At 37.5% G+C, this 26,850-nt stretch overlaps 1 protein-coding gene across 9 annotated transcripts in view; it reads right to left on the bottom strand.

The window, feature by feature from the left end:
* unc-104 (kinesin family member unc-104) overlaps nucleotides 1–26,850 on the bottom strand; it is a 167,008-nt gene that overhangs the window by 32,740 nt on the left and 107,418 nt on the right. For 6 of the 9 annotated variants that reach the window (XM_065236750.1, XM_065236742.1, XM_065236768.1 and 3 more), the window contains exons 2-7: nucleotides 19,690–19,919; nucleotides 19,188–19,612; nucleotides 18,803–19,058; nucleotides 7,447–7,610; nucleotides 7,234–7,373; nucleotides 6,743–6,784 (exon numbers count right to left, since the gene is read on the bottom strand). In XM_065236750.1, coding sequence (XP_065092822.1) covers nucleotides 6,743–6,784; nucleotides 7,234–7,373; nucleotides 7,447–7,610; nucleotides 18,803–19,058; nucleotides 19,188–19,612; nucleotides 19,690–19,872 — 1,210 coding nt within the window. In that variant the 5' untranslated portion in view covers nucleotides 19,873–19,919. The remainder of the gene's footprint in view (nucleotides 1–6,742; nucleotides 6,785–7,233; nucleotides 7,374–7,446; nucleotides 7,611–18,802; nucleotides 19,059–19,187; nucleotides 19,613–19,689; nucleotides 19,920–26,850) is intronic. The other 3 variants (XM_065236781.1, XM_065236774.1, XM_065236804.1) reach the window with 1 other exon arrangement.

The following is a 26,850-nucleotide window of genomic DNA, read 5'->3' as shown; positions in this document are numbered from 1 at the left end:
TTTTAGTGTGATGAAGTCTGCAAGTAGTAAACGAAATACGCGTATCTGTCAAAAGATAAGCAAATATAACGGAGTTTACAGGAAATAAACCAACACACTCAAAGCTCTTAATAATTCACATTTTTTACAAAAATTCAGCCATTTTGGATGTTGTACTTTTTTCAAAATGGCGTCTTTGTCATTTTTCAATAAATTGTAGCACGAAACGTCACTTCTGATCAAATCGACGTCTGAGACAAAGTTGTAGAGAAAAATAAAGTTTTTTTTTTTTAATATTCCAAGTACTTCTGGGATGATCCGAGAATTCTTCAACTATTCAAAGATTTTCAGGGAAGTTCCAAGAATGCTATTCTTAAATTTTCAGCGAAGTTTCGAGAATTCCTTTTTATGCCTGGAACTTTAGGGGAGTGTCGATAAAATTAGAAAAGTCTCGTGAGCCTCAGGGAAGTTCCGTATATTTGAGGAATGCTATGGAAACTTGTGGTAAGTTACGGATTCTTCAGTGGAAATTTACGAGAACTTCAGGCACGTTCATGGAACTCTTAACGAGTTCAAATACGGCCAAGATTTTTAAAGACCTTAAAAGGGGTTTTGTAGAGAGCTTCGAATACTTCTGTAAAATTACGGGAACTTAAGGAAGTTCCGAGAACTTTGAGTGAGTTCTTAGAAGGTCATTTTATTTGGTAAAATGCTAACCTGCTGTTTCGAAATTTAACTTAAGTTATCGAAACTCCCCTAAAGCCTCGCCTTAAGCTTCCTGAAAATCAATGACCTTGAATTATTCTTAATTTCAATGGTTTTTTCGGTATTTCTTTAAATTTCTTGCAACATTTTCAAGTTCTCGGAACATATCTGAAAATTTCAGAATAATCCAGGAGTTCTCGCTTTCCTGAACTTCTCGGAGCTTCCCTGAATTTCCGTCAAATTTACAGTACATCTAGCATTTTAAAGTTTTGAAGAACCGAAAGTTGCCATATTGGATTTCAAAATGGGGCCATACAACGATTATCGACCTCTACACGTCATCACAGTTCTTAGAATATCCATATTGTAGGATACTTAACAGGTTTTTAGAGCCGGAATTTGTCTCTTTGGATTCCAAAATAAAGTGAAATTTCCGGCCTTTACACATGGTCCGCTCCCGGAATATCCATATTGTTCAGTTTAGAAAAAATATCTATATTGTCAGTTTAAAACAGTCTGCAAGTCGCCATTTTGGACTTCAAAAATCTGGAAGTCGCTATTCTAGATTAATAAAAAAAAGCATCTAACGTAGATTATCGGTCTCTTGATGGGTATTTAATTTTTTTTATATTAACCGGACGATGCTATTTTAGATTCCAGAATGGCGCCAAACATCGATTTCTGGCCTCTGTACGTCGTTTTCGTTCCAAAAATACCCATATTGGAAGTCACCATCTTGAATGGCGTCACACACCAATTTCCGCGCTTTTCTCGTCGTCCCCGTTCCAAAAATACCCATTTTGTTGTTTCACAGTTCTAACAAACGATAGTCGCCATTTTGAATTTCAAAATGGCGTCAAACGTTGATTTCCGGCCTCCACACATTGTCCCCGTTCTCAACATATCCATATTGTTGTGTCACAGTTGAAAGTTTTCCACAAACCAGAAGTCGTTATATTGGATTTTAGAAAACCTGCAGTCGCCATATTGGATTCCAAACTGGGATCAAACATCGATTTTCAGCCTCTACACATCGTCTCAGTTTCGAAAATACCCATATTGTTTAGTGTTTGACAGTTTTCCACAAACCGGAAGTCGCCATCATGGAATAAAGAAAACCGGAAGCGTGAATAATGTTATCATTAGGTAGATAATTTATAATCTGACAACTTTGTAGAACATTCCAAAGCTCTATCTATCGATCGTCTAAGTCTTTTAATTTTGTCGAACCTCTTAACGGAATACCATTATGAAGAGCTTTTTGAGTGTGTTGATTAATTTCCTATTAATTCTGTTATAATTGCTTATATTTTGACTCGCGTATGTCTTCCACTACTAGTTTGTAGACTTCATCAACTGCTCAACACCTCTGAAGAATCTATCTTTTATCTACGACTTTTATACTAATCATTAGGTACTATAAATCAACAGGTATCCAACTGCCATGTCACATTTACCTAACCAGTTTGGTTGGTACCTTAAATTTATATCCCCATGTATCCCCCTTCCTGTCTGAACCTTTCATGGCTAACTTGGAGACAATCCTGAAGGAGAAAGGACTATTACCAAACCGTTGGTGGAGGTTTGTCGATGATATCTTCAGCGTAGTTAAACGGGAAACCCTTCCACAAATTTTAGACGAGATGAACAGAATTCACAAGGATAGACGTAGAGGTAGAAAAAGACAGAAATCGATCTTCTAGTCATCAGGGAATCGTCATCATCTTCTTTGCTTCAATACGAAATTTACAGAAAACCAACAAGCACCAAAAAAAGTTATCCCCTATGCACGTTCCAGCAGAAAATGGCCGCCTTTCATGATTCATCGGATACAGACTCTTCCACTCAGCGAAACGGGAAAGGTTAAGGAAATACAGTATATCTTCGAAACAGCGAACCAACGACACTCATTTCTTCCCTCAATTGTGCTCGAGCTGGGCACTCCACCAATAGATGATTTACATCTAAAACCGCACCGCATCCCTGGTAGTAGGCCACACTGCCGCTAAAACGAGGTCCATGAGTGAGCCGTGTATGACCAATCCTCAGCCGAGTCAGAACTTTCTGATCTCGAGAATTGGGTACATCTTTCCACTCTTGTGTAGTGTTCTTGATTCTACGCAGGAATGCATCACGGTTGTTATGCCAAGATACATTCCATGCGTATCGCGAAGTCTGCTTCACCTAGCGGGTAGCGTCACTAAAGGGCACCGAAGTGACCTCTAGCTGAGCAAGACGACCCTGATTAGCTAGTCTATCAGCAGCCTCATTCCCTGGTATACCTGCGTATCCAGGTACCTATACAAAGGTTATGTTAGCGTACCGGTGCACCTCCAACAACCACGGGTGTCCAACCTGCCCGTGCTCAAGGGCAGAAAGACAACTCGCAGGTCAGAGAATACAACGGCCTGAGACCCGTTTGCTAGCAGGAGAGCATAGGCCTCAGCTGAGAAGATACCACAGAGAGCAGATAACCAGCCGCAGCGGCTTATGACCTCCCCAGACACCCCATAGCCAACTTCCTCGTCGAACAAAGAACCGTCCGTGTATAGCATTGGTCTTCTCTCGAATGAGACAGCAACCTTCCTGAATGCAACTTTCGCCACACCAGAACTGGCCCCCACCCCGCACATAGCTTTAACCCTCCAATCAACTTTCGGGGCAGTAGCATCCCATGCCCGTTGCCACAACCTAACTCGCTGGGTTAACGTGGGACAATCTACTCCTGTTAAGTCGCTTCACCATCCTCTCACCCTTGCAACCGTGGGCCTGTCATTGAGGATGGGATCACTTTCCAATAACTTCAGCGCCTGAGTGGCCAGGTCTTCGGTGATAACATTCACCAAAGGTACCTTGCCATTCTCCACCAACAGGGAAGGTATTGGTGAAGACCTCAACGCGCTGCAGCGCTTCACTACAAATTATGTACGCCTCATTGTACTGAGGTTCCAGAATCTTGAGCAGGGAGACACCACCCCTGCTCCACAATTCCGCACCGTAAAGGATGCTAGGGACAACCAGAGCCCTAGCAACCTTGGTCAATGTACGACGAGAGGCTTTATTTCGAAAAACATTTTTTATAGCGAAGTGAGTGGAAGTAACCCTGCTACCAGCCCTGTTTTTACCTCACTTGTTTACTAGAGCTCTCTGTTGCAAGCTCAATATTTTATGAATATTGTTTTTATAAAAACAGTAGTAGTAAAATACAAAGCGTAAACCACTTACTTCATTGCTTACCTAATCTAATACATAAATGTGGGAGTCCACGTTTCTATACTGATCGCAGACTGTGCATGATTTGTCCCGTAGCATTAACGTGAAGATTTTTTTGAGTGTAAATATCATTCTTTGCGTGAATTAGGAAAATATTGCGTGTGGCAGGATAATTTCTCAGAATGGGATTATACCACATGCTTTCTATTTATGGCCGTACGACTGCGCCCATTGATTTAACACACGGCGGCTATTTATCCAGGATTCGCTCCTCAAGCCGCTGCCATAAAATACTATCTAAGTTACACACCTGTGTATAATTCTTATGGGCGGGATTTCATCGCACTTATGAGCGGCGCGTTTCGACCGTCACCAAATGACATAAGCGCAATAATAATAAGTGTGTTCGAAACCGACTACTATTATAGATCATTGCACGATGATGTCATCCCGACAGTTTTGACAGTTCAGGGAGCTTGTTCCACAGGGACTTAAGCTTTTTTTATGGCATCGCTAGAAATGATCTAAATTCAAGTATTACAACCTGAGGACATCCACAATTGCAAATTTTACAAGAGTTTCAAAATCAGTTCGACCATAATCTGAAAAAACGACAATGAAAAAAATTCTAAACAAAATCTGTAAGCAAGCACTCAGAACTGTCAAAAAGGTGAGGTTAAATCATTCCGTGCCATTAACTATTACTTCTCAAAAGCGATGTAGTAGGGGAATTTACGTATTCTCGGCAACCTAAGCAGCGACTTTCTTTCTATAGCCTTTTTCTCTAAGGAACGCACACATATGCAGTATTGGTTTGTTTACAATCTTTTGCTGCCAGCTGCTCTAACAATTTCAGTCGAAAGAATTGACAAAAACTGTTTTGAAACGCTTTTACAAAGCTCCAATCTTCTCTAGTGAGAGCGAGTATTGTCGGCAACCAGTTTTTCTTCGGCAACCGTTCCATTTGAACTGCATGTAAATCTGCTGTTCTATTATCGGCAACTCGAAATCAGCTACAATTTGTAGTGCGTGTGTTGCATTTCAAGAAAACCTTGCTAGATTGCTTTTTCTCAGTGGTAAAAATATAGTCAAATTGAAGCTGAAAGCATAAAGAATCGTTTGCATGCATTCAGCGAAGTGTTTTCATAAGAAAATCCAGTGAAAATAGTGTTTCAATTTGGGTTGCCGAAAATAGTCTGTCATGCCGAAGCCGTCATTTCCCCTATAATGACTTGCATTAATAAAATACACCGGTAGGTATCTAAGAGGAAGAAGAGACAACTGGCTTCTTACTCTTTTGAAAAGTGGTTCGTTTTCGCCCCCGTATTGTCTCCTCTTCTCTTAGGTAGTTATCAAAATAGAACGCAATGATTATGTCCCGAACAGAAGCAGGAAACGCATCCTCGAGAGCTACGATAGCCAAGATAACATTACAAATATTCTATGTGGTTTCCATTGCGACGAATCACTGTGCAGCTCTCGGATTTACGCGACCCTGTATGTAATTCAAACAAATAGTGAGCCTAATGGAAGCCGTGTAACCATGTGATTTTATATCGGAAGCATGGACGATGCAGCGGAAATTGGCAAAAAGCATGTAAAGCCACATCCAGTTATGTACGTATGTCTTTATTTTATCATTTGCGTGGGTATTTATTTGAATAGGTATAGAGTAAACGATATTTATGGCTATTTATAACAAATAGATAAACAAAAATGGAGAATAAGTAAAATGAAACCAAAAGCCATCATGTTAGCCGTGAGGCGATAATAGTCTTTGATTGCGCCAAGCGCGGAACAGGGAGAGGAACAACAATAACAGAAATGATAGAAACAGACAGGAAATTAAGAGCTGGAAATGACATCGCCGATATAGAAAGCGAAATGAATCCTTTACGAAAGCTAGAGTATACCTTAATTATCATTCTTATGTGTTCAGAAAGCGTAACGTAATCATAGTTCAATGCTATGTGGTTGGATTATCAACCATAATATTTGATTTTTTGTTTCGACTTATTATGTACGCAGTTAGGGTTGATCAAAAATCTAGCATTTATTATTAGAAATGATTTGGATCGGTTAAATTTTGCGAAATGAATGCCAATAATTGTTGATCGCGTATACTAAGCAATAATTTGGAAATGAACCAAACATTTTCAAATCGATATGTGCGAGGGGATGAAGCTGGAATTTTTGTCCAACCCTGATTGTGATCGGTTGCTGTTTATCTATATTGTTATGGCTGATCGATATTTTGTTTTGTTTTCGGAAACAATAAATTATGTGTTTATGCGGAAGGAACACCGATTAAAAACGTATGAATGATTGAGTATACGATAGCCAAAAAAATGATGGTATTGAATAATTTACAAACACAAACTTGCGAAAATTATAGCGCTTACGGTACGGCATGAAATTGTTTATTAACATTGACAGCATTGGTTATTGTTATGAAGATATGATCGAAAGCTGAAAAATAAGATAATTTTCCAGCAGAACGTCGATAATTCTAATATTGCTAGTTTCTGCAGAATAATTTAACCATAAAGTTGTTTTTAAATTGGCAAACCTTCAGGTGTTTTTATATTATAGCAATTTCCTGAGTAAGTTGACCAATCATTTATTGGTAGCATAAAAAAAGCATACCGACAATAAACGCGCTTTGTTAAAACCAAATAAAAAACAACATATGATTATAGTACTGTCGAATTGTACTTTGAAGGATGACATAATAAATAAAAGTATACAAAAAAAACAAAAACTTTGTGGAAGCGAAACCAACGAGAATGTATAATAGTTGAGTGGTTTATCGTGTGATTTGCTTAGCATTCGACGTTCTACTTACTATTAGCATCTCGCTTTTCACAAACCACTTTAACGTCCGGTCCTACAGGAAAAGTGTACGTCAATGTGTTTAATTCGTTTGAAATTTAATAATTTACTTTGAAATTACGTGTTACTGAGTGAACCCTAACGAATTGAATTTTGCTACCAATGAAAAATAAAATAAATTTATTTTTTCAAGTGATCGGTGATGGTAACTCATAAATAAGGAAATTTTAGGTGAGCGATTCGTCCGGAACAAACAAACAAAAAGGAAAGGGCCGAAAAACAGTCAACAAGAAAATAGAACCAAAAGTTTGAAAAGAGGTTTCAGATTCCACTACCGCGTGTCTCGATCAGATCTGGAAACGTTCCAGCCCGGACCGAGCATGTTCGGTTGGTGGATGGATGGGTGGATGGTGGTAGTGGTTGGTGATTCAAACTAATAGATTTTTGATTGTGATTTTGGGTAACATGACTCCAAAGAGCAACGATCAATCAAAAGTCACTTACCTTCCTGCACTTCGATGCCCTCGGCTTTGAGCAGTTCGCGAAGCTTCAGAATCTCCTCTTTGAGTTCGCGGATAAGTTTCGCATTGGCGTCCTCGTTGACGACGGCCTTGCAGACAATCTGTTTGGCACGGTCAGCATATCTGTCAGGATGGCACACAAATGGAAAATGTATTACAATCATCGATTGATTTTCCACTTTTCCGACTGACTCACCTCAGCGTGCTCAGTGTTTCGTCGTAGTTGATATCGGCCGGCGATATCGCGGCAATCATGGCCGTTTTCGAGTTGCCACCGAGATTTTCCCTCAGCAGCCATGTCAAGACTGAGTCACGGTAGGGTATGAAGTCGGCCTTTTTGGATTTCTTGCTCTTGGAAGCCTGCGGTTAGCGATTGGCACGTGTATTGATCGAAGAAGGTAGGAATGTCGATTAGAATGGAACAGGTTTCAACATCCACATACAGAAATGAATTGATAGGTGAGTGAAGTACACGAAATACATAAAGCGCGAAAATTTTCCTTTCCGGTAGGAGGCATGAGTGATTGAGAGCGGGCGAATGATGATGGTGATTTGGATGTGAGTTATGTGGACGTGACCACAGTTTGCGTTTGCATTATGGGGAAGCGGCTTTCTGCGTGCTTTTGTTCAAGGTTATGCCTTCGTTTGATTTGGAAGCGAAAAAAATGGCTATAAATATCGGGCAAAGATTGGAAGCCCACCGTTTCATAATTAATCAGGTTGAAATGGAAATGATGGATATTATGGCATGCATAGCTTTGTTACCACTTGCGGCGATCTGAACTGGATGATGTAAATATAGCTTGGAATGAATTTTGTATAGATATTTCATAAGATGTCGCCATAAGACTAAAGCTCAACGAAAGTGAACTTGTTTAAGTTCTTAAAATTATGTTAGCTACACTGCCGTTATACGCATAACTGTCCCATGTTCTATGCAATCCTTAAGCACCGTGGGACTCTTATGCGTATAACGGCAGTACAACTGTTTCATAAAATTCTCAAATGATTATGATAGTGATAGTGGTTTACCACCTAAGCCCGACAACAGTGGGCTCTCTTCTTTGTTTGTCTTAATCAAGCTTAATAACCTCTGATTGTCCTGAACATGCCGCTGCACAGTGGTCTAGAACTGTGAAAATATGGTCAAAAGTCATTATTTCATGATTCTTGCATTTTAGACTAGTGGTGTCTTCAGCAAAGTTTCTGGATATAAAAGGCCCTTCTTTTGACATTGACAAATCAATGATTAATTCTCCTAGAAGTGATATTCAAAATTTATTTTTCCAAAACTTCCATATTTCGGTTCGGTGTCTTCGGCAACCTGTTAGAAAATATCAAAACAAGAAAGTTTGCTGAAGACACTAGGTGGCTATTTCTTCATCTCATTGAAATAAGGAACGTTTTTGGTGGAAAAACTCCTAATAAAAGTTTCTACTTAATAATTTATTTCTTTAAACTTCTACTGGTTTGAAATGTTCTACAAAATTGTTCAAAACATTAATACACATAAGTTTGATGAATATCATATCACACTAGATCGCTAAGTAGGTAAGTTATTATTGGATTTGCTCCAAAAATATAATTTTTTAGCCACATAATTACGATTTACTACCATTTCCCACCACATCCCACGATTAGAAGTATATAAGTATGTTTTCTTAAAAACATTCAAAATTTCTTGCAGAAACATGAATTATATGTGAAATACTGCATGATTTTGGATGTTTTTTTTTTTATGGAAAATCCCTTAAAAGTGATTTTTCCTAGATAAAATATTCTTTGAACCGCTTCGAAGTAGGGTCCAACTCGATTTTTTTTATGCATTTTCCCAGTTGTGCGATATACATTAATATTATGCAGAATTTTGAATGTAATTTGACCGAAAGGATCACAAGGTTGAATGAGTCATTACAAAGGCAGCAAAATTTGTCTAAGCATTTATTACCTTGAAAATTCGTATAGAACTCTCTTTATAATTTATTAAGAATTGTCACACGAATTTACTATAAAACCATGATTTTTCACAAAGTTCTTTAAATCCATTAAATCCATATATTCAGTCTATAAAATGCAGAACACTTCTAAAAAATCATTAGATTCATCCTAAGATTAACTTCGAATTTTTAATAATTGTGTCAAAAATTCAGTGAAGCTTCCTACCATAATTCGCTTGACTTCCCCATCGAATTTTAATGAAATTTTCCTGAAAATGTATTGAAACGTTGAACAGAATTATCTATATTCTTCTCGAAATGCCCTTCGAATTATCTTCGGAATTCCCATAAAAATAAATATAATTTGTAAGCTTCAATTCGATTGCCGTGGTAATCTCTTCAAAAATAACTTGAAATTATTTTTAGAATTACCTTGGAATTTGTCATACATTCAATTTGGAGCTATCTTCAGAATTCAATACCGTCGTAATTTTCACTAAGAAAATATTGACGTGTTCGGTACATCTTAACAACAACAAAATTAACCTTCATGTTAAAGCGTACCCAAGTAACCATCAAGCACTTATAGGCTGCACATTTTCAGCATTACAGGCGCATTTTTCGTTCATTTACAGCCGTCCAACTTTATAAAATTCTCAAATGCCGGTTAAAGTCCGAGAAAGGAGAGAAATGTCAAACCAAGAAGAAGTAAATGCATGCTTTTGTTTTACCGACATAAAAAGCAGCAAATCAAAACAAAAAAAATTGGTGGCTTATCCCTCCATCTCTTTCATTCATACACTTGCTGTTTGGTTTATATAGATTTTTTTACTGTATTGATTTTAAGATTCGAACAGAGGACCAAAGTTTAGTGATTATTTTTAGCTAGGTCAATGAGATCGCTGTCTATGATCGTACTAGATGATATTAAAGAGTGATATTGATGTTTGCTCTTTGATAGTCAGATACTTGGAATGGGAGAAGATGCGATGAAGGCTGTTTTAGATTGGCGAAAAGCATATATCAGGTTTAATTAAGGCGACTTGATGGAATTACGCTAAACAAAATAAAGAAGGATAACATCGAACACGGAGATCCCACCCGATGATGTTAAATTCTTCTACCGGCAAACCGCAAAACTCCTACAGCAACGAGTTATCGAATCCAAATCATTCCGATCCTTCGGCTCCGTTACCGGAAGACTTTTATCCACCCATTCTAAGGAAACTCCTTTCGCCACGAGTTTCGTTTCCACTTTTTCTAGACGGCCTTCCTGCTGAAGTAGTGATGATCTGTTCCTGGTTTTCTCCTTTTTTAGCGGTGGAGATATTCTGCAGTTGTGGTTTTCCCTATGATTTGTTTTCAGAAAAAATGAACCCGACTTGAAATGACAGATCATAACATCAACTCGGTTTTATAGAAAGCTTTCAAGCAACAAAAGTTCTCTGACTTCTAAGCCTCAATTACTTGCATTATATGTGATTATAGGGCCAGAAAAACTACTTGGCGGCACTTGATTAACATAATGCTTGGTGGCATTTGTCATGCTGTGAAATTGCTTGTAGTTCAGATAATTGCTGATCTACGGTTTCCGGGTATAACGAATGCTTGATTGAAGTTGATATACAGTTAATTATTAATGCTTATGGTTACTTGGGTATTTTACTCAAACATAATTTCAAAACACGTTCAACCTTATTCAAGTGAAAAAATCTTGCCATGGAGTTTTAATTTTGTGTAGCCGTAAAACAATGGTGACCAGTGAATCCCAATTGTAAATTTCTCTGGTTTTTCCCGTTTTTCCCAGAAATTTGGAATTTGAATTATTCTTCAGAATTATTTTTAAAGAAATAGGGGAATTTACGTATTCTCGTCAATCTAAGCAGCTTCCGCACTTCTATTAGCATTTTCTCAGTGTCACGCACACATATGACGTGTCTGTTTGTTTACATTCATCTGCTGCTAGCTATTCTATCCATTCCAATCAACAAAACTGTTCAAAACGGTTTGAAAACGTTTTTAAGGCGCTCCAAACTTCTCAGGTGAGTGTGACTATTGTCGGCAGCCTCTTTTACTTCGGCAACCTTTTCGTTTAAACTGCGTGTTAACCAGCTGTTCTATTATCGGCAACTAGAAATCAGCCATATTTTGATGTGCTTATGTTTCTTTTGAAGAAACACCTAGCATAACAGGTTTGCTGAGTCGTAAAAATGTATTAGGATTGAAGCTGAAAGACTAAGGAATCGTTTAAATACATTCAGCGAAGTGTTTTAGTGAGAAAATACTTCGAAATTAACGTTTAAATTGTGGTTGCCGAAAACAGTCGATGGCTGCTGAAGCCATCATTTACCCTATGAGATTTTCTCATATAAAATATAAAATTTCATTTTAACAATCCAGAAATTCTCTGCGGAACAATAAAAAAAATCATTAAATTAATCCTTAGATTTTCATTGAATTCATGACTTCTTGGAATTAACGGAAGCTTCCTTAAATAATTCTATTTAAAATTCACTTGAATTTGCTTTAGAATTTTCATGCCATAGTCTAAATTCTTCCAAAAATTCACTTCCATGAATTTCGCCAAAAACAATTCTTCCCGAGATGCCCTTGAAATTATCCTCGGAATTGACTTAAACTTTTCTCAGAATTCTTTTGTAATTGTACCCTCAAAATTCGATTCCATTGGTATTTTCACGGATCCTGGAATCCTCTTCACTTGAAATTTTTCATGGAGCTACTAAAAACTCTACTCTAAACTCACACAATTCACTAGGAGTTCTAGTCAAAACTATATTAGAGTTCTTCCCTAAACTCTCTTGGAATTTTTACCTTGGTGTTAACCCTAGAATTAATTCCAAAATCTCATCAAATTTCTTTTGAAAAACATATCCAAAATTTTAACTATAATTCTTCAAAGAACATCTCACACATAGATAGTTTTACTGGAGACATAATTTTCACTGGTTTTTGCATAGCAGAAAAAGTTTGTAGAATTTCAAACTCTTTAATGAATCAATAAAATTGACATATTTTACCGAACAGTTCAAGTGCTGCAGTGTTAACTCAGCTGTCGACAGAAGCAGACCACTATCGATGTGTCTCACGTGATCGTCTGTTTACTCGGCAGCAAGCATTGTGTGGTCCGTCTCATTGTTCTCCATCAGCAGTTCTTTCGATCGATGCGTCGTCGACTTTGGAAAGCAACCGTTTAGTGATGAGTAAGTGAGTACTGACCACGTTTTGCGTCTATTGCTGCAATGGTAGTGCTCTGCCCCCGTTTGCGATACTGCCATACAATGAAACCACTAGAAGCTGATCCCGTTCTGATGGAGGAGGCTTATTGGATAGCGGAAGATAAAGTGTTTATTGTGTTGTACCTTTTGACTATAGTTTTAAGATGTTTTGTATAGTGAACAAGAATCCTTGGCTCTGTAAAGTTAATTCGATTGAGCCTTATCAAATAAATTAATTAACAAGTTCAGCTGTTGAGATTTCGGTAAAAATTACTGAGGTCCGCGATAATTTCCAAATGTGCAGATCTCTGTAGCAATTCTTCTTAGAACTTATTTGGAATATTCATTAGATTCCAGTCTAAGGAGAATAAGAGCTTTATTTTTTTTTTGAAGATCCTAAGAATAATAATAATTTGCGTTAGAATTTTTAATTAACCTGGGTGTTGGAAACTAGTAAGCCGTGAGGAAGACTTCTATCAAAACATTTCATTATCGTTACAACCACTGTTGATTCAAGTTCAATAAAATCTGTTATCCGATAATTATCGCTGTGTTTGATTCTCCGTTTATAAGTTAAATAAAAAACCAGTATCCTTTCAAGAACCTTTAAAAAAAAGAGTTCCTATATGGTAATTCTTGCGAATAAGATTCAGTCACGTCCCCAGGTGAGCAAACTGTCTGTGTGATTCCGAACCAGCCGCCTGAAACATTGGTCCTTCTTCCCGTCCTCAGGTGTGCGAATTGTCGGTGTGATTCAGAACCAGCCGACTGAAACACTGGGATTCGAGAAAAAAATACAAACAACAGTAAAATCCAGCTCAAGAAATAAAATATTTTTTACAATTCAATGACTTGGAACAAAGTTTCAATTTTAAAACTCTAGTTTACCATGTACCATGTTTAAGGTGTTTCCTTGTAGAGTCCTTTTTCTTATCAAACTTCGAAATTTCAAGAGCACAATTCAAACATTCCTTGCTTCTCCGCAACAAACAACAAGTGGTAGTTACAGCTACGTGCATTCACAAAAACCTTCATGTATTGACTTGTGAAATTGCGAAGTGTAATCCCTAATAAAATGTGTATGGTTATTTTGCTTAACGACGTGTTCAGAGTATCATCCAAATCATTCGTGGAATAGTTCAATCATTTGGGTTATCGTTCAGGTATGGTATTTTTATATAATGGATGTGAAAAAGGGCGCTATAAGGAATCACCATAAGAGTAACACCACGAAGAACTAAAAAAGGCTTATCGAGGCATTACGGGCTCTTATAAGCAGAGTCTTGAATTAATTTTAATGTTGATAATCTTGTTAATTCTCACAAATTATTCTTGTTAACTCTTACACATTCAATTCAGTATGCTTTGATTATTTTATTTTCTCTAAATGACATATTCCAAAAAATTTTCTTGGTAAACTTCTGTTATTCTGATCTTGGAACACTCAGTAGAAATTCTCTTGAAATGAACTGTATTTGAAAATTGCTCTGAATTTCTGATCTTCCTTGAAAATTTTCCACAAAATTTGAGAAAAATTCTTCTCAGCTAAGTATTGTTCCAAATTCGTTTGAAATTATCCTCAGAATTCCATGAATTAGATATGATCTTAGAATTTTCTTTAAATTCTTTTCAGAATATGCCACTCCTTGAATTGTTTTGCTCCCAGAGATTTTTTTCAATTGCTTATCAGTAATTCTTCAAAAAATTTCATGTAATTCGTTCTCCTAGAATCATTTTCATTTGTTTAACAAGTCTTGGAATTCAGTACCCTTTAAATTCTTTTTGGAATGCTTTCGAATAATCTTTAGGATTATCTAAGGTTGTTTCCAAGTTTTTGATTTTATTTAACATCCAGATGATTGGTAGTGAATTTCTTCAAGCAATTGTGTGCTTATTCTCAAATTTACTAATTTGCTAATGCCAAAGAAAAGGATATAGACAGAGGCAGGCTTGCCAAAAGCTCCATCAAGAGTCATCAATAAGCTGAGCTCAAGCATATATTGATGATGATATATTTTGCTCTCTCAAGCTGGGCTCTTGCCAACCCGCACCGCTGAGAGAGATGCGGAGCTCGTTCTCGGGTGTACATCGACTCTGCCTACCGAGCAGAAATTTTAGCTTTGTGATGCGCTCGCGCAAAGCAGTAAACTTGGAGCTTCGTGATGTGTTCGTAGAGGCCTAGGCTATTGATGGCTTCTCCCAGTGCGCATGAATGAGTGATTTTGTATTGTATTCAAGAAAGAAGTGCACAACCAAGAAAAGAAAAAAAAACATTATGGAACGAATGCATATATGCATAAAATTTGATTTGCGTTTCTGCAACATCTTGTAACCAACTGAACGGCTATGAATGCTGAACCAACAATTTAAATAGGCGGTACAACCAAACGTAAACAATGGCTTTAAGGGGAAGTTTAACGCCCCGAAAAAAAAAATCGACACGTTTTTATTTTTCTTAAAATGTTGGGAAACATTATCAAAAATCCAAGAAAATCAGTTTCTTCCTTAGATTCTGGAAAAAAAATTACATGTAAACATATTTTTTCTATCTCATCATGAAAAAAAAATGGAATCTCAGCAAAACGCAAAAGTCGATGTTTTGTGGTTTTTTGAGTCCAACTTTATGATGACTTAAAAATATATTTTTTTACCTGAATTTTCATTAGAAAATTAGAAAAAAAATGATTTTTTTAGATTTTTGATATCTTTTCCAAATTTTAGAAAAATCGAAACGTTATTTTTTTCGGAGCCGTAAACTTCCCCTTAAACACAAATTCCTCGAAAATCAAAGCACATCCAAACAATCTAACACCATCATTTGAAAGAGCAAACTTCCTTTATTGAATGGCAATTTTAGTTTACGGGGTAGTGTTTTGATTCTCGAGAATTTTATGTTTAAAGCCATTGCTTAGGTTGGGTTGTTCCACCTATTTCAATTATTGATCCAGAAAGATTTTCGAGCTACCGTATGTGCAGCGAGGGCAGCGAATTGAATCAATGACATGTTAAAAGGCAACAGGAGAATACGAAAACATCACCAAGGGATAATCGATAAACGGAGTAATTAGTGCTTTTACTTGTTTTTCCCTCGCATATTCTAAGTCAGAAATATAATTTAGTTTATCCACTCTTAAAGCACTTAGCGGAAAAAACGATCAAAGATTTTTGTGACTAAGTTTGAGTAACCCAAAAAGTGATCCCCAAGTAAACAAAAAAACATCAATATGTCAAAATGTTACGTTCTCTGGGAATGGTCCTATAGTCCATTGAATGTATTGTTCTGTACCATAATATTGAATGGAAGAATCGGGCATCAATCATAGGCCGTGCGTGCTCTCTCCGAATGCATAACGAAGCTCTATATTTACGGTTTCATCGAGTCCATGCCGAAGTTCAAAATGTTGTTTGGTGAGCAGAGACGAAGTCATCGTGATGCTTGTTTGTGGAAGTCCAGCTTGAGCATCAATCTGAGCTCGAGCTCTTTTGCGCTCTTTGGATTTGACATCATTGCCCTTTATATGTGAGGGATGAACTAGCTCACGATGAATGAGCATCTATACGGCATAATCCCAGTTCTAGGAGTTTAGACAAGCCTGGACAGAGGAAAACAAGCTGAAGATTGTTGATCGCATAAAAAATAAAAAATTCTCTTATGAAAGCCTAAGAAATTATCGCTAGAATTCACCTAGATTTATCCTTATAATTATCATGAGTACTCTTCAGAACTATCTTGAAATTATTTTTAGCAGTTATGTGCGAAACTCCCGTGGATTGATTTTTTCACAATCCCTTTGATTTAGTCCACGAATCGTTTTTTAGTTGTCATCAAAGTTCGCCTGGAATTTTTCTCAAAACTTCTAAGAAAATTCTTCAAAAAACTACGTGCTTGAAAAAACTTAAAATTCAAAAAATTTTCAAAATATCCGAAAGTCTAGATTCTTCTATTCCTATGTTTAAAAATGCAGTTTCTTTCCTTTTTTGCAATGTCAGACACCTGAAATATTTCTCTAAGTCGCAATTCTTGGAAAATTTTAATAAACCCCAGAATCTTGAAGATTTTGTCTGCAAAATGTTTTTTCGTTGTCCGAAGTATTGAAATGCTTTTCCTTAAATTTTTATGAAGAGCTGTGAGTGTGTTGGTTTATTTCCTTTAAATTCCGTTATAATTGCTTATCTTTGGTCAGATACGCGTATTTCGTCTACTACTTGCAGACTTCATCAGTGCCAAGTACTCAACATCACCAACACCAGTGGTGTTGAGTACTAGGCTCTAATGAGGTCTGCAAGTAGTAGACGAAATACGCGTATCTGTCAAAAGATAAGCAATTATAACGGAATTTAAAGGAAATAAACCAACACACTCAAAGCTCTTCATAAAGAGATTCCGTTAAGAGGTCCAACAAATTTGAATTTTTTAAATTTTAATTAATTTCAAGTATTCCAAAAAATATCTTAGATTTATCTATACTATAATTAATCACACTATAATTATTTCACTTGCAAAGTTTTGAGTTAAAGCTTGAACATTTGTCAAGAATATTGAACTTATAAAAAAAAAAACGTGTTGATGAGTTAAGGGAGGGGGTGCCGTGGCCCTCCCCTGTCCTCTCTGACTGCGCCTATGCAGGTATTTCTGAGTAAAAGTCCATGAAAGCTTTGATGAAAATTCTAAGGGAGTGCTACAGAGAATTAAATGAAAATTCTGAGGATAATTCCAAAACAATTATGTGGACTATTGAAAAGCAATTCTGAAGAGTTAAAAAACCGAGCCGGGGAGTTCAATGAAGAAATGCCAGCGAAATTCAAGGAGCATTTCATAGAATTTCTGGGAGCATTTCGAAGGAATTCTAAGCAGAAGTTAAAGGGAATTCTGAATATAATTCCATGAGAATTATGGAAAAATACTTGTTGGAAATGTAATGACAATTTTCATGAAAATTCTGAACAGAATTCTAAGAGTCATATTAAGAAAATTGAAGAAAATTATTACGAAATTAGAAGATAACAATAAAGAAATATGAATAGAATTGCAAAGTGACTTGGAATAGATTTCTGTAGAGAATTTCTAGAAGCTTATGAAGAACATTATGAGGAAATACAAGCAATACATTAGGTAAACGAAAAACGCGACGGGGGGTTTGACTTCCCTAAATCTCACGTGCCGTACTTAATGCATGCTCCCTATTGGAAATTCCTAGATGCTGTTTGATTTAATGATTCAGATTTATGTTTACAGCGAATTTGTTTTTCCTTTAAAGAAAATTTCGAATTTCATTATTGTATTTACATCAGCGTAATTAAATGTCCGATCTGGATTCAATTCAATAAAATTCTGAAGCACTCTGTTACCGATAAACTAGGACCGAGAGGTATAGGTATATTTTCATAGGTATATCCAAGAGGGATGATTTCAGCATTGGATTATTTTTACCATACAAGTAGAACAGAATATCATTCTTATTTTCAAATGTATAAGCTTTATTTGTATATGCTTAATGTCCCTAATGTCAGTCTAAGTATCCTTAATATTGCGCCAAACCTAAATTTCGAAGGATAGCATTTTTTTGTTTTCAAATATTAATTCGTACTATCCAGATGACGTATTTTTCTAATACAAATTTAAGAGCAGAAGATTTTTATCGATGGCCCCATCGATAGATCCATAGGTCAACATTAGAGCCGTTTCCCCTATATATCAATAATTGTTAACAGCATAGCAAAGCAAAACAAGGCACAGAACATGTCGCACCTCAACACTTCTGAGCTCTTTTAATTGCTCTCGCAGTAGGTACCAGGTTTCCCGGTGCAAAAGCAATTAATTTCACGCAAAATAAAAGTTGTTCCAAATAGCAAAAAAAACCAAATGTCAAAAGCACGGCAGAAGCGATGGTAAAAGCCAAATATTTGCCCATTTGCACAAAAAAAAAACAGTCTGCATGATGCAGCTTTTGACTTTTGCTTGTCCAATTTCTCATTTTTGTGCTTCTGTGCAGTGCGGCCCATGGACGTCAACGAACTTTTGCCAGAATGGAAAAAATAGGTGGATGTCTCTTCCGGATACTTACCGACTGCAGTAGTCATCGGAAGAATGATTCATGATGGTTGGGTAAAGTTTTTTTTTTAATGTGTTTATGTGGTGATGGATTGATTTTTTTTTGGTTGGAGCAAATTGCGGGCAAAAAGAGGGGATAAAGTTGAGAAATTGTTAAAACATGTGACCGTAGGTAAATTGTTTGCATCTATGTATGTGAAATTAATTGGAATTTTGAATGAATGAAGTGATTGTTTTACTGCTTGCCACAGTAAGTAAATGGCGAATGTACGATTTAAAACGGAGAAAATAACATCTACATAAATGGTAGCAGGACGGATGACTCACCATTTCAGCAAGAGCGGAAATGACCTTGCCTAGGGTGGTCAAGCTCTTGTTGATGTTGGCACCTTCCTTGAGGCGAGTGCCCTTGGCACCGGTCGAATCCGCCCGCTCGGAGCCGGCCAAATCGACCAAACTGATTTTGGAGACCTTTTCCGTCTCTAGACTAGTCATCTTATCGAGACGCCTTTGTGTAAAGAATATTGTAAACACAGCATGCGAACGGGAGCTCGTTTCATTCATATTGGTAGCAGCAACAGTTCTGTTACGTTACCATTTCGTAGTGAACCAGAGTGAGAGCAGGAAAAGAAACATCAAATCACCATTAGTCGTTCGTTAGTTCAGTTAGTGGATATAACTCAAACGACAACGCCAGAGGATGATTAATTACCTTGCTTTGTTGCCTTCGTCGATTAGGTCGTGTATGTCCTCATAGGATGTCACAGCTAATTTCGACAAATCCTCTACATACGGCCCGAGTAGTGGATGTTCACGCACTTTCAGGTTTCCTTTATTCTTAGGGTTCAACAAATCTCGCACCCTTTCGCAATAGATCTCCATATAGGACACTTCAACCGAATACTTCAGATCTACGGTTTCTGTGTCCTGTATCCGATAGAATAGGTCTTTGCAAATCATCGGAATGACACCCTCTTGATTTTCCTCCTGCTTGCCCATCATTGTGTAGGACTTTCCAGCACCTGTCTGGCCGTATGCAAATATACATACGTTGTATCCATCGAAGGAATGCTGAAGCATCTCTTCACCGATATCGGAGTATACCATTGCTTGGGTCGAAAAGTCTGAATCCCGTGGCTGAAAACAAGGAAGGGAAAAACACTCATTAATTCCATATCACCGGAGGCACACCTCTTTCCCTTGTTGAAACCTACATCATGTGACCAGTACGAGTAGTCGTAGTTGAACCGTTTGACCGATTCGCTAGTACCCGGTGGGACCTTTGGGTTCGTGATACAGGTCGTATTTCCGGTCATTTCGATGATACATTTTGAATCCCGAGTAATCTCACGAGAATTGAAGGGTCGCACTCGGACCGCCACCTTTACGGACGACATGACGGCGAGAGGGCCCCTCCTAGGCCCGCTAGGACTCCTTTACCGAACTGTAAATACAATAATAAGAAGAAACGGACAAGATGAGTAATACAATTATATTTGATTGAATTTGTAGACATAGAAGATTTCATCCTGTTGGAAGAACCACGCTGCTGCTAGCCAACCGTGTGAATAATTAGATTGAAACTTTTTGTGTCCGGTTGCAGCTATTTTTAGCCGCTTGATGGGAGCCTGTAGCCAAATGAAATGAGGATAAACAGACAGCGTAGACTCCATGTCTGATGGAAGATTCGATAGCGTAGACACATGACGTAATAAATTAACCATAGGAGATATGTTGCCGCTCAAATTGACAGCGATTGTGTGGAAAGTGGATCCCCAATGTGGAAATTCAATCAAGGTAGCCCATCTTTTGTTTGCTTTCCATTAATTCTATGTTTGCGCGAACAGTTTCGCAGACTGGACCCAACTGAGATGGTATCGATTCGACCCGAAACGGAATGAGAATGCTTTCAGAAGAACTGTAGTGAGGTTTGAAATTATAGGAATCGTTTGAGAAAAATTTGATTTTTTTTTATTTCAGCCAGGATTAGGTACTTACTCGGTTAAATTTCTATCCAATCTTTTATATTTTACGGAAAATTACAAGACAAAAAAAAACAACCAAAAAATCAATCAGACAACCCACACCGTTCGTTTTTGCTCACTCTCTCACATATTTAATAGTCGCTATCGACCGAACTGAGCGAGATTTGAAGACTGTGATTTTAGATCCATTTAAAAAAAAACACCGGTCAGTTAATAACACAAAAGAGTAGCCAATAGTCAAAACAAAAATAGTTACGTTACGCATTTCTCACGATCTATAACCTGTGAATTTTTCTTGGAATTGATGTATTTCTTTTAAGCGTTCATCACTGTTGGCTGACATGAAAGAGAGAAAGGTTATTATGTTGAAAACCAGACAAGTGCTCTTCTGTAAACAGTTTCTTATTTTACCGTTAGAATAGTGCGATTGGACGACTACGAAGAAGAAAGATCTGAAAGTACGGATCGGGATTACCGCTAGGAGAGTGCGATGGGCCGTCCATTCGAAAAGATCTGAAAGGCCATAAGGCCGTTAGAAAAGAGCAATGATACATACTATACGACGTCCACATGAGTGAGTCAGCATGACCACTTCAAGAGTGCGATACGTCGTCTACTAAGAAAGATCAAAAAGAGCGAACCAGGATGATCGCTAGACGATTACAATGGGATATCCATTTGGAATGATTTGAAAAAGCGGATCGGGATGACCGCTGGAAGAGTGCAATTGGACGTCCACGAGAAGGATTTGAAAGATGGACTTCACACCAAGAGAGTGCGACGTCCACTTAGAAAGATCTGAAAGGGCGGATCGGAATGACCACTAGAAGAGTGCGAAAGGACGTCCACTAGCAAATATTTGAATTAGCGTTTTGGGATGACCACTTGAAGATTGTGGAGAGACTAAGTCCCCAGCAAGGTGACAGATAATCTTAGTTTCATCTTAGTGGGTACTTGCAAATAGTAGATGTCGCCACACAACGCAAACAAAGGGATTGTCCTTCATTGTATTTCTCTATGGGAAACCAATTTTTTGTTTCACCATGTGTGGATGACAAGACAGCAGGCAAGAATACTATATGAAAAGAGCGAATTTATGATTTTCGTGGTGAAATGAAATAAATCCAAACGAATTTAAACAGATTGATGGAGGTTCATTTTCTTATAATAGAACGTCAATAAAAACACTTAGCTGTCTTCTATTTTAGTTTGCTCTTGAATATAATCCGTGCTGGAAGATCCTGTGTGGACCATATTGTCTCGCTCCGCATAATCTTGGAGCAGGTCAACGAATTCCAAGAGTCCCTTTACTTGGTTTTCATTGACTACGAAAAAGCTTTCGACCGACTCAACCACGAAAACCTGTGGGGCGCCCTAAGGCGCAAGGGAGTTCCGGATAAAATCGTCAACCTCATCGAAGCTCAGTATGAGGCTTTCACGTGCAGGGTGCTGCACAACGGAGCCCTATCTGACCCTATTCGGGTAGTCGCTGGAGTGAGGCAAGGATGTATTCTATCACCGCTACTGTTCCTCATCGTAATCGACGAGATAATGGTTGGTGCGATCGACCGTGTGCCGAACCGTGGGTTGCTCTGGCAGCCTATTACAATGGAGCATCTAAACGACCTAGATTTGGCGGATGACGTTGCTTTAGTATCACAACGGCGTTCTGACATGCAGAGTAAGCTCGACGATCTCTCCGAACGCTCCTCAGCGGCAGGTCTCAACATCAACGTCAGCAAGACTAAATCGTTGGATATCAACACGGGAAATCCATCCAATTTTACGGTAGCTGGTCAGGAAGTGGAGAAGGTTGAAAGTTTCCAATATCTTGGCAGCCAGATAGCGTCGGACGGCGGAACCAAGAGTGACATAGGTGCACGGATCAAGAAGGCAAGGGCTGCTTTTGCGAGTTTACGAAACATCTGGAAGTCAAATCAGATTAGTCTCCGCACGAAGATCCGAATTTTCAACTCTAACGTGAAATCTGTACTGCTGTCCGCTAGCGAAACATGGTGCGTATCAGCGGAGATCACACAGAAGCTGCAGGTGTTCATCAACCGATGCCTGCGGTATATAATTCGTGCTTGGTGGCCTCACAACTGGATTTCGAATGCCGAGCTCCATCGACGGTGTCACCAGAAGCCGATATCGACAGAAATTCGGGAACGTAAGTGGAGGTGGGTTGGCCACACTCTACGGAAGAGCGGAAATGAAATCTGCAAACAAGCGCTGGATTGGAATCCAGCCGGACATCGCAGCAGAGGCAGACCCAGGGGCTCATGGCGGCGAAGCCTAAACAAGGAGATTAAGCAAGTCGACCGGAATTTGACCTGGGCCCAGGTCAAGGCGAAAGCAAACAATCGCCCAGGATGGAGATCTTTCACGTTGGCCCTTTGCGCCAGAGATGGCGCTCAGGACACTTAAGTAAGTAAGTCTTGAATATAATCAGGCTTCGCATTAATTTTTTTGATCATAGTTGTGTGATAAAGGCTTTCCATGAGACGTATGAATAAAAATAGTTTACTTTCCCGTGTTTCTATGTTCTTGTGTTCTTCTGATATGCAAGATTTCTGAAACTGAACTGAAAATACTCATGAATCACCAAAAAAATTTCAACGTTGAAAAATTTTCTGAACGGCTTAAAAATAGCATCCTTTAAGCATCTGCAGCATACATCAACATGTTTTTTGTAGCTATCAGGACATATTTTGGAGCAGGAGGCAGTAAACAATCATCGCAATATATTGATAAAATTGTGCATCGATTTTTATTTAAAAAAAAACCGGCTTGAGGAATATGCCATAAACATAGGAGGTATTAAGAATTCCATCCGTAACAAAATTACAAAATTGATTTTATTTTGCGGCGAGTAGCTGGGTGAAGACGAACATTTTGTAAATCCATTTAAAATTGAAGAAATAAATAAAATTATATTATCTTAATCTAAACAAAGGGTCTCACAAAAATATTCATAATGAGCTTCCAAAACGAATAAATTTAAGTGATTGTCTTTTGTTACACACGTTCGTATAATTAACGTTATTCCTCACCAAACTTAAAGCCTCAAGAAACAGATGAGGCCATAAGTTTGTATGTTCTATTATTTGATTACACAGTTATGAGAATAGTGACAATGACAACTCAAATACCATGAAGAACTCTGGAAAATTTAGTGATCATATAAGTGAAGTGGTTGTTAATCAGAATTTCTTAAAATATCAGCTAAAATTGAGTTTTGACCAATGGTCGTAGATCCGTTGTCTCAAAAAATTGAAAATTTGGTTAAATTGAACAATATAGGGGAAATGTATGTAATGTCAGCATAAGTGTCCCTAATTTGGGCCCATACAAAAATTAACCAATCGACTAAATGTTCAATAGCAACCAAAAATACCTATTAGTACCGTCCCAACAATTGAAATAGGCGGAACAACCAAACCTAAACAATGGCTTTAAACGCAAATTCCTCGAGAATCAAACCACTCCCACGCAAGCTAACAATGCCATTCTATAAACGAAGTTTGCTCTATCAGATGGTGGTGTTAGATTGCTTCGATGTGTTTTGATTATCGAGGAATTTGCGTTTAAAGCCATTGTTTACGTTTGGTTGTTCCGCCTATTTCAATTGTTGGTCTAGATGTTAAGTAAACTTCTTTACAACCAAAACCAGTCATAAAAGAGTTATACAAACTGTTGTAAGAAGGTTATAAGATACTGAAAGGTAAGCACATATCATTGCCAAAGAGACGCGTGTGTGAAAAAAATTACGAAAAACTGTTTTAAAACTTTTGTGTTGCTTGGGTAAAGACTGAAAACCTGCATCTCCACATTTATCATGAGAAGGAAATTGAATTATTGGTGGCACGGTAGCAGATCAGGATTTACCATGGTATGTGGTATGACCGTTTGTTTGAATTGAGACCCTGACAAATTTCTAGAACGAAGGAGCTGTGGATTGAACCCAAGGTCTTATGCTCAGTAAGCAGAAGCGTTCACCACTAGGCCACCGATCTCCTCACTATAAATCCATATAAAACAATTATAGTCGTGTTTCGAGATGTTGTTATTATCGTTAAATCTCAGTAGTGGCTTCAACGACAACGACAATGACAGCAAAGAAGCAATTCCGGATGAATGACCTTAGTTATGGATTCAATCATGATTTCCAACCATTTTACTGCGAATAACAGTTCTTATACGAATCTGTTCTGACAAAAATGGTCGAAAATCGTTTATGGAAAGCAAGTATGTAAGCATTTGGTCTCCACTTTGCAAATCTGTGAACCTTGGCTGGTATATGGAAATGATTTTAATAGTAGCATTCTTTGTACATGCTTGACTGATGACATTTCAATAAGTCCTGAATTTTTAGCAAAAGTTATTTTCATAACATGTACAATCGTGATTTAGGCATAGAAATACTGAAATGGCCTTTTGATTTGCTCAAGGACCACACATCCGAAGTAACAAATCTAAAACTGTTGGTTTTATTTATATTTTATAAAGGTTTAATGGCAGCAACAACAATTTCTTATAGTTTTATGACGGTCATACACATTGTAATAAAAAATAAGCGTATAACATCCCTAATAAATCATATTATGAAAACAACTGATGCTCATACTATTTTGATTTATGAAATGTTTTATGTTTGCTTTATAGTGTCCGATAAAGCCAATTTGAACAACCAATATCAATGTTGATTTATAAGCAGCCGCAATAAAACTAGTTGTACAGAAGAATTTCATCAAAATTGTAAACTTGAGCCCACTTCTGTTAAATGAAGTGCTTTAGCTGGAAACTTCCGTGAGTAGCTCTTGCCTTCGCAATGCTGACGATGAGGGAAAATATACTAGAAGATTAAACATTCATTTTAAACAAACTCTATTGTTTCTTTTAAATCTGCTTATGTTCTAAAACTGTTCATTGTTGATCCTTCATAAAGCCACAAGGTTTTATTTCTGTTACAAAACGTAGATTTTTTAAATCTTCTTCCTCAAGATACAAAATTTTACTTTTAATATTCAATTTGAAACAATCCTTTCGGTACCAAATCTATCGAATTTTCCACTGAATTTGGAATCATAAGTGACGATTTTCTTAAGGTGGCCAATCTGCTCCATTTTCCGCTATATGTCATGTGAATATTATTGAAAATGCCTTGGAGGCGAACCAGCCTCAGGCTGAAAGCCTCCTAAATAAAGATAAATCAATCAATCAATTATTGAAAATGCCATCTAAGAACATGATTGAAAAACGTTAGTGGAGTTTTATTATAGTGGATTTGAAACGGAAATATCTTGACCAAGTAGATTCATTGCTGGCATGATGCAGAGAAATTAGATATATTTTTGAAAACAGTATTGCTTTCCGTAATTTCTGCCAACTTCTCAGTGGTGTTATGGAAATTTTCATGGAATATTGTAAAATGACACAATATTGTTATGATCAAAAAAGCTATACATACATACATACACATGTGTCATTACTAGATAATGGGTCACTTAATCTAAATCTGTTACTAGAATTGCTGTAGCACATTCAATTTTGTTATTTGGATCTTTCAATAGGAAGATATTATTGTTTTAATGAACTGCGATGAATTATATAAGTGGAAAAGTTTTTTATTATTCGAACTATAAGTTATTATTAATGCATTCATTTGTCGGTTATTTTTATCAAAATAAGTGACGAACCTTAGCAAATTAAAATTTCCGCTTCAAATATTTAAGCAAACTGTGTGTGTGTGCCGATGAACCAGCCTGCGACTAAAAATCCAACCAGTCTATCTAATAGGAAAATGCCTAGTACACAGACTGGCTTGATCTTTGCAAAAAAAAAGAAGCAAGTGCCTCCATTTCTCGAATCATTTCAATATTAAATTTATATTTTTTAATCTTGTGATGCATGATGCCGTAAAGCTACTAAACAAACCAGTTTATTACCAGCAGCTGTTATTCACATATATTGTTTTCAAAGCAAAAACATGCCTTTTTCATAACAATAATCCCAAACTGCGTGCCTTCGATTATGTTTACCAACCAGAGGCAGATATACAATAAAAAAAAAAACATCCTATTTCTTAAACCGCCAACATTCATTCCTCGCACGCATACTTTTCCTGGACATAAATCAACCCGTACGACACCTGTGTGGATTCAGGCATACACTAATGTTTCTTTCATCCACATATTTTCCGGTATTAGCTTCCACTAACGGCTACTTAGAGAAAGCCTCTATACCAGCCGAATCGAATACATAAATAAACTGACTTTACTTTCATTCCGCTGGGGTATATCGGCAGTGCTAATGGAAGTTTATCGCTTACGGTAAATAACGAACAAAAAAAACCCCACCCGACCCTTCCCCGCACGACCACTGTGCTTC

This window comes from Ochlerotatus camptorhynchus, unplaced genomic scaffold, assembly GCF_037179485.1.
Source record: "Ochlerotatus camptorhynchus isolate MF236.1 unplaced genomic scaffold, CSIRO-AGI_Acam_v1.1 ptg000041l, whole genome shotgun sequence".
NCBI lineage: Eukaryota > Metazoa > Arthropoda > Insecta > Diptera > Culicidae > Ochlerotatus > Ochlerotatus camptorhynchus.
This window is presented reverse-complemented; position numbering and strand designations above follow the sequence as displayed.